This window comes from Ambystoma mexicanum, chromosome 11, assembly GCF_040938575.1.
Source record: "Ambystoma mexicanum isolate Mex_15411 chromosome 11, UKY_AmexF1_1, whole genome shotgun sequence".
NCBI lineage: Eukaryota > Metazoa > Chordata > Amphibia > Caudata > Ambystomatidae > Ambystoma > Ambystoma mexicanum.
The window spans coordinates 600,895,278-600,910,841 of NC_090934.1; the positions used below are offsets into that span (position 1 = coordinate 600,895,278).

Sequence of the window (15,564 nt, forward strand, 5' to 3'; positions counted from 1 at the left end):
CCAAAACGCTGCTGCATTTTCGGTAAAAGAAAAAATAAATGTCTGAAATGGCCGCAGCGAAGGGGAAACAGTCTGTTTTCCCTTTCCATGGCGGCCATCGAGAGCAGACACGCTGTGGACAGAAGTGTTCCCAGCACGTTCACTCCTGAAAAAGGACCAAAAAGAAGGTAAGTGGGGTTGGGAGGGCAGGAAGGGGATTGTTTGGAGGGTTGGGTCAGGGAGAGGGATAAAACAATCCCTGGCGTGGGAGGATGGCAGCCTCCAGCCGTGTGGAGGCTCGGAGCGGGGATTTCCCTGTTTTGAGCTTCCTCATTGGCTGAGGGGCTGCCACACCCCCGTCGGAAACAAAGGAAAGGAATCCCGGGCGAGGGATTCCCTATCAGGTAATGCCCCGGCGAGGGCCAATCAGATTGTTACATTCTGATTGACACTCGCCGGGTACTGATCTCTATTATGATTTGCTGTAGCTGGGACAAGAGTTTTGCATAGTTACGTCAGCTGGAGATGGTATATGTGCAAGAGCCGAAGTTCAACTAGTTTGTGATTTGGGTGTTGAGAGGAGATGCAATCACACACAATGAGGTAATGGATGTAACCCACAGAGCCGGGACTATGATGTATCCAGTGTTAGCTACTGAGCTCACAGTAGGTTCAATAAAAGGTGTTGGGGGTTTGAGATGATGCATTTTTTGGGAATCTAGCCAAAAGTGTTTGTGGCGCCAAGCGGGCCATAGATGCTGTAAACTGAGATGGTACCTGTCGAGCATTCGCCCATCACGCAGGGCAACCAGAAGCATTCTTCCATCAGAGTTCCTCCCTTGACGGATCGGTTTACTGATAGCTCTCTGGTGGTTAATTTTTTTATTGTTAATTTTGAGACTTCCTTCCAATTTCCCACTCTAGTTTCAATTAAAATGTGTATGCTGTCTAGGGAAGAAATGCTGACGTGGAATTGCCAGAGATGTGTGGGTATTGTCTTTCTCTTTCATTAAAGATCGAGTGAAAAGCGGTACAACTCGCAGTAACTCATTATCTTAACTTTCTGTGAAATTTCAAGGACCTCTGAAAGAGGCCACGAGAGCGTGTAAAGACTATCAGTCACGAAGACGGCAGAAGAAATGTTCATTTTAGTTTGGGTACTCTTTTCTGTGTTGTATCTAGTTCGTATTACCATTTCTTCAATGTTCTTGTCCACTACAAAATGTCACTGATTTCCTTTTATTCCCAAAACTCGGGTTCAATATCCTTAAAGACATATATAAATACATACATCAGCCTGTCTATACATTAAGCTGTTTTTAAAAATCATACAATGTATTTTTTTCATATTTGTTTTTGTTTTTTTTGGTGCAGGGCTTCTTGAAAACAGTTTGGATGCTTTGGTATTTGAAACTCTTATCCCAAAACCCATTCTGCAGCGGTACGTCTCTCTTCTGACGGAGCACAGGCGAATTATTTTGTCTGGGCCGAGCGGCACGGGGAAAACGTATCTGGCAAATCGCTTATCGGAGTACATGGTGGTCCGGGAAGGCCGGGAACAGATGGATGGTGCCATTGCTACCTTCAATGTCGATCATAAATCCAGTAAGGTAAGAAATGCCTCCTTGTTCTGACCTCATGCAAACGTGCACCTCAATGCAAAAAATGGCTGCTTCTCAGAACGGCACAGTAGTTCGTTGGTTAGTCAGCTGTGCTGCGTTTGGGCCATCTTTGCCTCTACAATTTACCAGACATCCCAATTCTCTCTCTTGCAATCCCACGGCTTGGGCTTCTTAATGCCAGGGCTCTTAGCCCATGATGGAGAGCTGGAGCACCTCCGGCCGGGCACCTTCTGGCGGTGGGCCAGGAAGAAAAGCAGGTTTATAGTAGGCAATGCAAGTATCTGCCCGTGCCATGGTATCCGCGCCTGCCGAACGAGTACGGTGGTCTATGCGTGGTCCGGGTCGCCTGAGCACACATGCTAGCACTTGTTTTGAAAATACCCCGCTATCCTGGTTCTGCAATATACTTCATGAGGATTGCTCATGGAAGTCTGTGCTTTTATTCCTTTTAAGTTAGAGCCTCCGCATTAAAATACACCTGGAAGAGCTGCCTTCATTTGCCAGCGCGTCCTAGGCTAACTTCCTCGCATCACTTGCGTTATGAAGGCGATTTAAGATTCATACTACACAAGCTTTGCAAACCCCCGAGCTAAGGGCTGGTTGATAATTGCGTCTTTACACATTGTCTATAAATCAGTAATGTATTACTTAGTGTTTCTGCTATTGTTTACTTCATTAACCAGCACTTTTCAGTCCATGCTATTTTAGAGCTTAATATTTGCTAATAAAACGCATCATTTTATGAGTGATTAATAGTATACTTGTACCACCAGATGTTTTGACCACTTGGCCGGGAAGCATGAAATCCCAATTAATATCTAATGTAACCTGCATCCTTAATATCACAAAATTGTGCGTACCATGAAACGATTGAAATGGGTGACGTTTGTTATAAATTGTACAGTGGAGACCTGAACATGCCTTCATCAGAGGATGTCACAGAACAATTATTTTAAGGGCTGCCTCGGACACAAACTCTCACTTATCCAGGAATCGTGTTGCTCAGTCTAATATGTGCACAGAAAAGGGGGGATAGCTCAGCGGCAAAGTGCTCGCCTTGGAAACAAGACGTCACGAAGCAACACCGGTTCGATCCCCGGGTCCGCGCTTAGAAACCTCTGGGTATTAAGCGTGTTATAAATACGCAACTAAGCCATATTCCTGTAACAGCGCCTCAATGCCCCCGGGCTGTGTGAGTGCTTGAAAAATGCAAATAAATAAAATGTCTTCACCAGGCTACGTAGGTTTGTGGAACTTTTTGAGCTGCTCAAGACGTCTGACCTGTCTAAGCAGTTTAGTCGATCAGTAGTGGAGACTCGTCTGACGTCAATTTCGGTTGTGATTTGGGGAATATGGGAGGGTTGTTTGGGTTTTGCTCAGTTTTTGTGTAGTCCCTTTGTAGAGTCTGATCCAAAGAATATTTTGTAATTTCTGTTAAAACCAATAAAGACATTTAAAAATAGATAGTCTGGGCGCCATGCAGTGGGCTTTACTGTTGTTTTGACCGCAATTCAGGAGTGGTGTGCTGCCAATGATCTCTGCCTTCATGCCAGTAAGACTGAGATCCTCCTCATTGGGACTCCCGCTCCCTCCTTTCCACTCTCTCCCGCTCTCTGCCCGCCCACTCTGTGCCCTCTTCCTGCTCCTTCCTGTGAGGCTAAGAACCTTGGTTTCATCTTCGACTCCACCCTCTCCTTCACTCCTCACATATCTGACGTCGCTAAGAGGTCAAACTGTAAGATGCACCTCCTCAGAGGTATTCTTCCTTTTCTCACTTTCCCCCAGAGGCTCACTGTCTCCAGAGCTCTGGTCCTCTCTAGGCTGAACTACTGCAACAGCCTCTTTCTAAACCTTCCTGCCTCTACTCTTCCACCTTTACAACTTATCCAGAACAGGACTGCCAGACTTGTCCTTGGTCTCAAGCCCAGGGATCGTATCTCTGCAGCTCTGAAATCGCTTCACTGGGTCCCCGTGGCTGCAAGGATCAACTTCAGGACCCTTTGCATCATCCACAAGGCATCCTGGGACTGCTCTACCTCCAACTTTCTCTTCCAAAACCTCTCGAGCTTTCCGGTCATCCACCTCCAACTCACTGTGAGGGTCAGACGCTTCCCCAAGCAGAGAGTTTGGGGCAGATCTATCTCCTCCTCTGGGGCCTCTATCTGGTACAGACTCCCTGCCTCTCTCAAACTTGACCAGAACCACCTCCGGTTCCGGAAACAACTCAAGACCTTCCGTTTCTCTTCTGCTTTCTCTTTCTCTCCCCTACTGATGCACCTGACTGCTCCGTGTACTGATCACCTGGTCATCCTCTGAACCTGGACCGAGGCTCCTGCATGTGCAGTTGCATGTACAGAGGCAGTTACCTGTATCTGCAACCCTACAGTCCCTTCCCTCTGCACTTTTGTGAGTTAGCTGCACTTCCCCCTTCCCCTCCCTCCTGGCACTTCTCCCCTTCCATCTTCCCCGCACTTGCACAATCTAAATGACACAAGGCCCAGTAAGATCGTTATTGTGCCCTCCCTTTGTTTCCCCCTCCTTGTCTTGTCATGCCTAGAAACACTTGTGTGCAGGGTTGTTATAAATGCCACATCATATATCATTTGGGATGTAGGCAGACTGTGTTCACAGCAGCTTCTCTCCTCTTGACCTACGGCGTAAATGTGGAAACATCTCAATCCCCGGGTGACTTGGCCCTCCATTGTTAACATATACTGTTGTGGAGCTCTACAGATAAGTGCAACAGGAAACGATAGACATATAGAAGCCTGCCATCTCCTTTCTCTAACCAGCTTTACATGCATGTTTACATCCTTGGTACAAGCAGACCAAGGAGCTTAACTCTTGTTAGCCTGGCTTAAAGAGGAACTTTAAGGAAAAACTGTGTTTCGATTTGCATAAATTACTAGGTGACACGAAGTAAGGATTACAGATAAGCTTTTAAAGATGAGACATATCTGTTCTCGCTTAAATGAAATTTAAGTTTTTACTCCCAACTTCAAAAAATAGGTTTCAAAATATATTTTTTTCTAGCCCTAGTGCAGAGAAATATGCAGGTTCATTCTGTTCCCTGCAAAATGAATCCAATTCCTATCCCCAGTGCCCTGTCCAATTCCTGCAGTAGTAGAATATGCATGACCACAATATGAAGGGACCGCACTGGCAAGGGCAGCAGATATGACTCTTGTCCAGGCCACCTCCTTGGTCTCAAGAACAAGTACCGGGAAGGCAGCGTGCAATAAAAGCTAACACCTTTGCCCGCCATGGTGTGGAGTGCAGGTACCCTGATTTCTCCAAGGCCTACCTGTCTGTCCTGCCTTGCACCACACTACCTGGGAGGTGGTCCGGGCTAGTACTTTTCAGATAGGCTATAGCATGGCTCTGCTGCACCCACCCTCTTGCTGTCCCCACTGCCTTTCACAGAGGAACCCCCAAGGAAGCCGGGAGTCCAAGAATGTTGAGCCGAAGCTTCCCTATGCTCTGATAACACCCGCACTTCCGAGATCTTTCTGGTACACACCTGGACTAGAAAACTGGTCGTGGGGTGTCCACTTATGTTGGGCATCACAGACTGGGCAACTCACGGGGGAGTCCAGCACAGGAGCCCTTTGCCTCACCAAAAATAACCCTGTACTGTCTGTCACATGCCCCATGTAATCCCAACCATCCACATGGTCTCTCTGGGGGGCGTAGAGGGGGTGCAAGATTACCTCCTACATGCCAATACTAGTGAGTGCTTAAGGTAGATAATACTCTGTTATGTGGTTGTGTTGCGGGAAATGTACATGGATGCCCTTTTCTTCTACCTTTCATAGGAACCTTTGCTCTGCAGCTAAGTTTTGTTGAAAAGCGCATTTCTTGTTTTGACATTCCGCCCCAGAGTTGTTGTGTGAATGTTGTATCCATCTCGTGCTTGTTCCATTTTAAATCCCTGCGCGGGCTATTTCCTTCCTCTGCTGTCACTGGGAGCTCCGACAGAAAGGCCTTTTAGGGTAGAAGATGGAAAACTTATGCAGCACCATTTGTCCCGCCATTTTAAGTGTATACAGCATGCGGCGGCAACCTGTCTAATTTTAAAGAAAAGTGCTGCATCCCCTTTTCTCTAGTATTGCAATGCTCTTTCTGTCCGCGGTCACCTGTCGTCTCATGTAGAAGGCCCTCCATCTTGCCCACAAGGCTTTCCACTTCTCTGCGCTGCCTTTCTTAAATCGCGAGGTCCATCGCTGTACTCCCATTAGACCTTTCAGGGCATTCTCCTAGAAACCGAGAAAGGGGGCAAGAGGTTTTATCATTCTGGTATCGAAGCTGTGGTACGCTCTACCTCTTCAAAGCCGCGGATACACCAGTGATTGCTTGACCTTCTACCAATAAGTTAAATCCTCTTGTTTTGCTATGAGGGAGGCTGGTGCTGTTTTCTTATTGCCATTGGTTCGTTAGCAGAGGAAGTCGCTTCTTAACATAGCTTCCATCCCCTTAGAACATTTGCCCCCTGACTGTGATGCGGCTTGCCCTACCACAGCACTGCCAACACTAATCAGCCATATTCCCTTACCCCCTAACATCCCACAGCTAAAACCACCCACTGTTTCTTCCCAACTGCTAACTGCCCAACTCTCACATTCCCTCAAACGCGCCCCCACATCACAACTCCCACACACTAACAAAGAAACACGATGTAATGGAAAATACCTCCAATCCATCCTTGCCTCAAAGATTGATGCTCTTGACCACCGTACAGGAGCACCCATACAACCTTAAAGGCTTACCACTTAACATTCCGAGCCAAGCACCCACATTCGTCTACCACCTTGATAAACAATCACAGACATCCAAGTGTCGCAGAAGCCCCCAAAGTGCCTGACTACCACAGGCTACCAGACCACGCTAGTCTACCAACATGATCAACAAGCGCACGCTAACAGCCCTAGGGCTTCAAAGCATGACTAAACTGAGTCTCCATACTCACCATCCTCTTGGTGCATTGGAGAAGTAGCAACATTGTCCCTCTAGCTCACCTTCCCCGGACCTCACCAGCCTGACTCGGGCAGTACTCTTCCCCGCCAGAAGCAGTACGTGCCAAGAGAACATTGCAATGTTTTACGATTTACTATACAAGTGCTGCCTAACGGGCATTGAAATGTGCAGTCAAAGATTCTGGTCTTCTTTGCGTTCCAGGAATTGCGCCAGTACCTGTCCAACATTGCTGATCAATGCAACAGCGAGAATAATGCCGTGGACATGCCGCTCATCATCATTCTCGACAACTTGCATCATCTCAGCTCCTTGGGGGAGATCTTCAACGGGCTTCTCAGCTGCAAATATCACAAATGGTAAAGCCAAATTGAAGGAAGTGGTTTATGTTAATTTTAAATGTTTTTATACCGTGCACCAATGCCACTTGTGTGGTCTCCAGGCGCTCAGACGGATCTGAAATGCAAGGAGGGAGGGTTGGTGGCTAGTAGGGTTGAGAGGGAAAAGAGCAAGAGAGCTGTGATGTGCTGTTAGCAGCTTCAGTTCGGAAACTTCGTTCACCGAGCATAAATGTGATTTTTGTAAGTTGACGGGCATGTGCTGTTGTGCGCGATTATCTGTAGTTTGTTTTGTTCTTGTGAAGTACGTGTAGATTGTGGTGCTGTAGAGGTCTGGTTGTGTTAAGTCCAGAGTTTGAGAGGTGTATGCAGAGGAGTGAGTTTATTAATATTGGCTGTTGGTGAAAGTCCTGGAAATCCATCCAAGTGCTCCACACCTCTCCCCCCCGAAATTCACCCAAGCGCACCACATCTCCCACCCCAGGAATTCATTAATGCGCGCCACTCCCCCACCACCCCTGAAAATCCACCCAATTGCACCACTCCCCCACCCCAGGAACCAATCCGTGCATCACACCCCCCCCTAAAAATCCATCCAAGTGCATCACATCTCCCACCCCCGAAATTCACCCAACTGCACCACACCATCCACCACTGAAATCCATCCAAGTGTGTCACACCTCCCACCCCAGGAATCAATCCGAGTGTGTTTCACCTCCCGCGCCCTGAAAATCCATCTAAGTGCATCACATTTCCTACACCTGAAATCCACTTGCGTTCATCAGATTCCCTAACCCTGGCATCCATTCAAGTGCATCACAATTTCCACCCCTGAAATCTAAGTGAGTCACATTTCCTACCCATGAAATTCATCTAGCTGCGTCACCTATGGCAGTCGTGATCTTTGTCTCCCCCTCTAGTTGCCCTTTCTGGGTTTTACCTTAATTGTCACCTCCGCAGTCATGATTCATATGCTCCTCTGGTATTCGTTAAGCTGTCTGATTTCTTAATACAAGCCATAGTTCTAGCTAGGTGATGTGGTCACTGGCCTAAGGGGACTCCTCGCGGAATGGTTAGTAGTCTTCCTCGATACCCTAAGGGCGTCGTCTATTATCTATTGGGGAGGGTCTAGTGCATTACTCCCGTTCATTTGTTGGCCCTCACTAGGGATGCGCCTAGGCTGAGAGTCTTCCGTTCCTGATTTTCCCTCCCCTGGTTTCCCTTGAGCCTCCTTCCCTGGCCTAATCGTATCCGGCCTACCAGCGTTTCCTGTTTCTTGGTAGTCCCTCTTTAGGGGATCGAAGGGGGCATCTCTGTTTAAGTAACTCATTACTTTTATAGTGTATACACTATACGCCATTTATTGCAAGATGTAACATTTTTAAGATGTACAAAAACAGGAATGGACTAAGCTAATTTCCCATATTTAATCTGTGATCATTTTGGAAGCAAGGGAAATTGTGCAATTTAGGAATGGACTAAGCAGCTATTTTCCCAGATTTTATTTATGATCATTTCAAAAGCAAGAGAAATTGTGCCTTAAGGAATGGGCTAAGCAGTTAGTTCCATTATTTCACCTATGATCGTTTAGGAAGTAAGATGCAATGCAGGAATGAGCTAAGCAGCCAGTTTCCCAGATTTCATCTATAATCATTTGGGAAGCCAGAGAAATTGAGAAATTCAGTTTTGTTATGTCTATTTTCGTTGCCCTCTGACAATGTCTTCACAGTGGGTTCTTATTAGTCAAATACTGTAAACTTGACCCAACCTACTAGTTGCAACCAGATATTTCAAATGTTTGCTCAGTTGTAAAAAGTAGGCATCGACTTGGGCACATCTATATCCAAGGGACTTTGCGACATCGATCAGCCTCCCACACCTGTTCATCTAGGCCCCATCTTTAGGATGTTACAACCAATGTGAGGGGCTGTATGATATGCGCACGTGAACAGAAAAGCTGTAGCAAGACTTCTTGTCGACCTGATTATTTAAAATCGTTGGCAGGAGCACTCTCATGGTGCGCCGTTAGTAAGAAATAGAGGAGGTGACTGGGGTGTGCCTTTGGCTGAGGGCAAGATTAGGATGTGGCGATGGAAGTAGGACTTTGAGTAAGGAGGAGGACTTGCGCTGATGGCATGCCATATTAATATAGCGATGCATGGTTATGCTTTTGGTGGATGGAAGAAGGGCTGAGTGAGAACATTGGTGAAAGAATTTGGGGTGAGGTGAATTAAATTGTGCAAATAGAAGTGAGAGGAAGAGGGCTGCATCTGTGCTGTACTCCTAATTTGTGTTGCCAGCACATCTTGGGGCCATTTTAAATTTAGTGATATTCATCCGTTGTTTTCACAGAAAAACCAAATAACATTCAAAAGCGCAAAAATGAGGCGGGGGCATGGCTATTTCTATGCTTTGGTGTATGTCTTAATTTGGATCAGTTTTCTTAAACAAGTGCCATGTGTTTCCCTCCAGTCCTTACATCATCGGTACCATGAACCAGGCAACATCATCCACGCCCAACCTTCAACTCCACCACAATTTCAGGTAGGCAACGGGACCCGATCTTCAGCAAGCAAGCGCACAGCGCTCTCCAGATGAGCCTTCTGCTATAGGAAAGTGCTGCATTCTAGCTGCGCGCTGGATGAATGCTTCCGTTTGTAGGGACTCTGAAGCATGTTTGTCCTATCAGATGGCTATCTACAGGCATTTTCTGATTGCATTTTACATCAAGTCACCTGCATATAAACTCCTATGGAAACTGAGTAGCTGCAAGAGAATACTGGCTCTTCAGTTCAGTGTAATAACATTATAGTGCCTTTTTTACATGTGGCTGTTATGGCAGATTTTGCCATTTCCTAGCACTGCAAGTGACCTGTGTTTTTCAATGTTGTTTTGACTTTGAAATGATGAAGCACTGAGTTATCGTTTTCGTCGTTAAAATCAGTGACCTCCAGGTGATTTCAGCAGCAAAAGCTTAACTTGCTGAACTATCTTGCACGCTAGAACCGGGTAATTTTCTCCGGCAAGAGATGTAGTTAAGTGTTTTTATACAAATGCACAATGAGGTGTGCATAAAAGTGTGCAGATAGCTCAGTGAACTACTTGCTTACTGCTGAGCTTCCCGTTCAGTCTGAAGGTCAAATCTTTCAGTCCCAGCAGGACAGACTTGTCCTTCCAATTCAATGGAGCATTACTAGTACATTGGGTAATAGTAACCTTACTTACCGATGCCTGGTACTAGTGATCTAGAACTGTACGTGCCCATGACCACACATTCTTGCTCCATCACGTGCACTTCGCAAAACAGGCATTGTTGGTGGAACTGGTCCTCGTTGGATCTGTTGGCAACCTTTCATAAGCCTCCAGAGCTCTGCTATGCCCTCAACATCATCACCCTTATGCCCTCCCAATGTGCTCTGAAATGTCTGAGATGTCGCATGTAGCACTCTACAAAACCTCTAGAACAAAAACAAAGGGTCTCATTAGGACTTCGGCTGCAGCCGTGCCGGTAATTACCAGTACGACTGCGGCCGGAGTCATGAATTTACTGGCACACAGGAATGGGCAATTATCGGGGCATCATAGCACTGGCGGGCTCGGTAGTTGCCCATCACCGGGCGCCAGTAAATTAGTCCCCATTTCCATTTGAGTCTCATTGGACTCAATGAGAATGGGGAAGCCGGATGCACCGGCACCATTCGGGAATGGTGCTGGTGCATCCGACATGGTCTGCTCGCGTGTGCCGATCCGCCTCCCAGTTCAGACCTGGCCGGTTGAAAGACACCCACGAGCAGAACTTGCAGTTTGCCAGTCCGGTAACAACGGTACCGGCAAGCTTACTGATGCTGCTGTTACCAGACCGGCAACCTTGTAATGAGGCCCAATGAATCTTTTGTTCACAGTGCTAGAAAGCGATGAAAGCGGACGACAACAATAATGTTATTTATATAGGTTTTTTGCCAAAGCGCTGTACATAGAATATTAATATATACAATTATTACCTAACCCAAGTTGGTACTCATTTAACTACTTGGGAAAGGATTAAAGACTGTAATGGTCTTGCCCCCAGCATATCACAAGGATCTAGGCAACAAGCTCTCTTACTGGGAGTTCTCCATGCACTTCAGCAGTGGTTATTACCACCTAACTCGCTGTTGCTCATTTTACCATCTCCCTAAGGATGAGAGGCTGAGGCAACCTGCCTAGATACCAACTCATTTCTGAGTGCTCCAAAGTTTGGTAACAATTGGAAATAATGTCCATTGTAATCGAATAATATGCGCAGCATCACACCTTGTGGTCAAATGAGGGAGCTGTGATTAGACCTCCTGGATCCAAAGCCTGCAACTTGGTCGCTAAATTCCCAGACTGCCTCTGCGGTCTTCACCACAAGAACCAAAATCTGTGTTTGGTGGCCACATTATGTTCATTCTGGGCCAGTGCCAAACCAGATTACCCGTTTATCGGTAGTTGCATCTGCTTGATAATTTAGACACTACTTTGCCTGTGTGATCTGAATAAAGATGCTTTGCAGACTGAAGCACAGAACATCTCCCTTAGTAGACTGGCTTTTGATCGTGTACAATTCATAGTGCGCATGTGATATTTCCTTTTATTTAGACATCCTATCTGTTTTCATTTGCATTGAAGCTCATTTGATTATGTGACGTCATAGGCAATACCGACTTTATTGAAAGTATATGCACACGATTGTTCATAGCAATAACAGGGTGCCTTCTCCCCCAGATGGGTGCTGTGTGCCAACCACACGGAACCCGTGAAGGGCTTCCTCGGTCGCTACCTGCGAAGAAAGCTCATTGAGACGGAAATCACGTGCAGGATGAGGAACGCGGAGCTGGTGAAAATCATCGAATGGATCCCCAAGGTCTGGCAGCACCTCAACCGCTTCCTGGAAGCTCACAGCTCCTCCGATGTCACCATTGGTGAGCACTTGTGAATTATTTCACACCCTTTTGCATTGTAAATGTTTAAATGTTCCCACAGATACTCCTAGGATAGACGCTGGCAAAAATAACTGTGTTCCCTGTGATCTATCTTGCTTCATACATTTGCAATGGTGCAATTAATCATCATCGATTGTATTCTATGTGAAGGGCAATAATACATCACTTTACAATCTGACTGCAGAACCACAGTTTCCTGTCTTCAAACACAACACCTTTAGATGGTGATTGTTTTACGTGTGCCTTCACTTAGGTTGAGTAGTACTTTTTATGAGGACCTTATTTTGAGTGACTATTGTATCCCCTTCACCCCCAAAGCCTGGATTATTTTGTGCCGCACAAAAGCATCCCGCCAGGTAATAAGAAATCTGCAAACCTCACCCGTTGAAGAGGAGGAGAGGGTATCCCTGATACACAGAGATTTGTTCAGAGTCTCAACACCTACTTTTGACATCATCCCAGACTGTGAATCACTCGCCCTCGTCTGATCAGTCTCTGAGAACTCCTCACTAAGCTTCCTCCTCATCTAGAGTCCACCATCCTAAGGCCCGTCCTTCATCAAAAACTTGCAGATGTAGTCTCCAATAACTCGCAGTACTCGCTTACCTGATCACAAGGTCTGTTACAGCGTTCCACCAGACACACATGAGTCCTACCCACATCGCAGTCCACACACTGGATGGCTTTTTTTTGTAATGAGAACATTGTCACAGTTTTCTCTACAGATCACCTTCCTTGGAGATATCATCTATCCAGCACATTGCCAATTTTTGCAAAGTCACTTGCACAGAACCAGCCAAATAATAATAATTTAGCATTTATATAGTTCTACGAACCCTCAGGCATCTAAGCACTGCTTATTATTACCCACGGTGTGCGGTGCTCATTTATCGACCTCAGAAGGATGAAAGGCTGAGTTTAGCCCTGCCGGGATGCGAACCTGCGTCAACAGGCTCTGCATAGATGTCAAAGCAAGCGCTCTACTCGCTGTGCTGTCGGACCGGCAAAGGACTCGCCATGCTGATTGGAGCACAGGAAGACATTTGAGCTAATACCTTAGTGGACAACTTTACAGGAGATGCGTCAATTTCAACATCAGACAATAAACTTCACAACCTACACAACTGGATAAACTGCCTTGGGAAGCATAGCACCAAAGAATCCATTTAAAATAGGGGTGTACCAAATAGCATACATAGTATTCAGCTGAGTACTGAACAGTTCAAGTATTAAGCCAAGTATAAGGCTGGATAGTTTGTATTTAATGTTTCGAAGATGAAAGCGCTATTTTAAATATGTTCCCATGTTTCGTGTATTTCTCTTCCTTCAAATCAAAATGTATGCTGCGTATGCAGAATCTGTGCTTCTCAATATGGCAGGCTTCACAAATTCGAAGAGCGAGGTTGAAATTAACAAAATGGATATTGCAATTGCCATTACAAATCACACACATTGCAACAGCTTTGGAACTGCAAGGTAGCTTAGGTGGAAAAGAGTTCCGAACCTTCCTTGCAGCTCACGTAGAAATGTCTAAATTATTTTTGTTCTCTCAAGGGAGGTGTTAGAAAGGTTTTCCTTGACCTTTTAATCTGCAACCGACGCCCATTGTTGTTGCGGCCCACTCCAGTGCTGGGCAGCTGGCGCCAAGGATGGCTGAGCCCTGATGGTGTGGTCCACGCATCAAAGCTGTCCTGCCATGACTGTTTGCGGCGCCTGAGCCTTCCCTGGCCCCTGCCCCTGAGGACAGGTGCACTCCTCAGCTCCGGTGGAGAATCGTGTTGGTGTTGGTGCACGCCACTGGGAAGTGACATGGTCTGGCGGTGAGTGAAACCGCACACCCAGGACCTTGTTCCTCCCTTGCATGGCCGGTCTGGGCTGCTCATCCTTTCCTGCTGCTGGCAAGACCACTGGTCCTGCTGGGTCCACAGCTGCACTGTACCGACCCCTGGCGCGAGGTGGACGCTGCTGGGCCTGACACCCATCTATCAGTGGACAAGGCCCTGTGGTAATAGGGTGCGGGTGTGTGGTGGGGGGTGGTCCACATACCTGTACTTTAGGCTGTATGATCGCCTCTGCATATGCTACAGGCCATACCTCTGCCCCCCTGACACTGAGAGCTACACAGGGCCACCTTAAAGACTTGATCTGCTCCATACTTGGAAGCCCAGACTCTGCCGCATTACCCATCCCAGCCATTGATTGCCGACACTCGAACGGCGTGCCCTGCTGATCCTCACACATAATACAGTGCTACCATGCCTAAAGGGACGGTCAAAAAACAAAGCTCATTCAACATGTTTACCAAAGCGGTGCTGAGGACCCACGTGAGGCTGATAGCTGCCCCACGACATCTGGTGAGCCCACAGATGTTCAGTGGCTGATGGAATACATGCGTGAAGGATTCACAACACTGCACACTAAACTTGATGGTATGAGCGGCACGATAATCTCTACCAAGGCTCGCATGGAAAAGACTGAGACTCGTGTTCTCGTGTTACAGAAGTTGAACCTAGAGTGGGCTCAGCTGAGGAGAACATCATGTGAAAGCAAAAAGAAGATATCAAGGCCGAGTACCCCAAAAGGAAATACACCAAACACGGGTTACAAAGAAGATACAGAGAACTTTATTCTACAACTGAACAGTTTGAAAGGAAAAAGCAACAGATAGCTATCAGGCCCTCAGTACAACACATCGAATACCAGCCCTGTTCGGTGTGCTCAGTGAGTGAGGCTGTACATTAGAATAGTCGCACCTTTTATACAGTCCAGAACATGATGTCCAGCCCATCTACAAGTTAATACATCGCGGATCTAGGGTTCATGCCGAGTTCACTTCTTAATTTATGCATCTATATGTATATGGATTATTCCTAGTACATTCACAAATAGGTCACAATAGAAACAGTGTGTCTTCGGATTCAATATTAAACCTTCGCACATACTTTATACAATGCAGATAAACAAGTGTTCACCTTTCAGGATTTGACTACATTATGCCTAACATATGCTCGCGGATTAGCTTCGTTGGCACAGGTAATCCTCGACCTACAGGTCAACGAAGGACATGGTCTCATTACATGACCCTAACATTTAGCCCACGGGCAGTTTATACATGAACCTATGTCAGGGTCAGAACAGCTAAGGTTACGAGCAGAAGACCACTGTCCACCATTTTAGAACACAGAGTGACTTTGGAGTAAGAATGAAAATGGCGGATGAACCTAAAATGGCGGCCAATACTGATCTAAGGTCAGGACCTTGCAACGCGGATTTCCTCGCTGAGCGACTGGGCTTAGGCCAATATATAATAAAGGTGGCACGATATGATTTCCCGTTCGACAATCACGGCACGCAGATCTGTGGTCACCTCGTTGTCTAGGCAGGTACTGGCTGCCAGCAAAAAGGACGAGGATTTGGAATCACGCTCACGGCGCAACAATTTGTGCTTAATTGTGGTCCCGGAAGACAACTTCGAGGGGCCCATAGAGAATTTTGTGGAACGCACTCTCCTTTCCCTACTGGACGGTCCCAAATTATCACTGCAGTTTGCGATCAAACGCACCCACTGCTCTCTAGCGCCGAAACCTATGCCTGGGGCTCCACCCCAGCCCATAATAGCTCGAGTCCTTAATTACCGCGACAGGGATGCACTGCTGCAAGCTGCCAGAGCCAAAGGAGAATTGCTGCTGG

The 15,564-nt window shown here is 46.7% G+C and overlaps 1 protein-coding gene across 9 annotated transcripts in view; it reads left to right on the forward strand.

Annotated features, from left to right (window-relative positions):
- Positions 1 to 15,564, forward strand: part of NAV2 (neuron navigator 2) — a 972,027-nt gene that overhangs the window by 921,781 nt on the left and 34,682 nt on the right. For all 9 annotated transcript variants that reach the window (XM_069623466.1, XM_069623467.1, XM_069623469.1 and 6 more), the window contains 4 exons: positions 1,354 to 1,589; positions 6,777 to 6,931; positions 9,383 to 9,454; positions 11,657 to 11,853. In XM_069623466.1, coding sequence (XP_069479567.1) covers positions 1,354 to 1,589; positions 6,777 to 6,931; positions 9,383 to 9,454; positions 11,657 to 11,853 — 660 coding nt within the window. The remainder of the gene's footprint in view (positions 1 to 1,353; positions 1,590 to 6,776; positions 6,932 to 9,382; positions 9,455 to 11,656; positions 11,854 to 15,564) is intronic.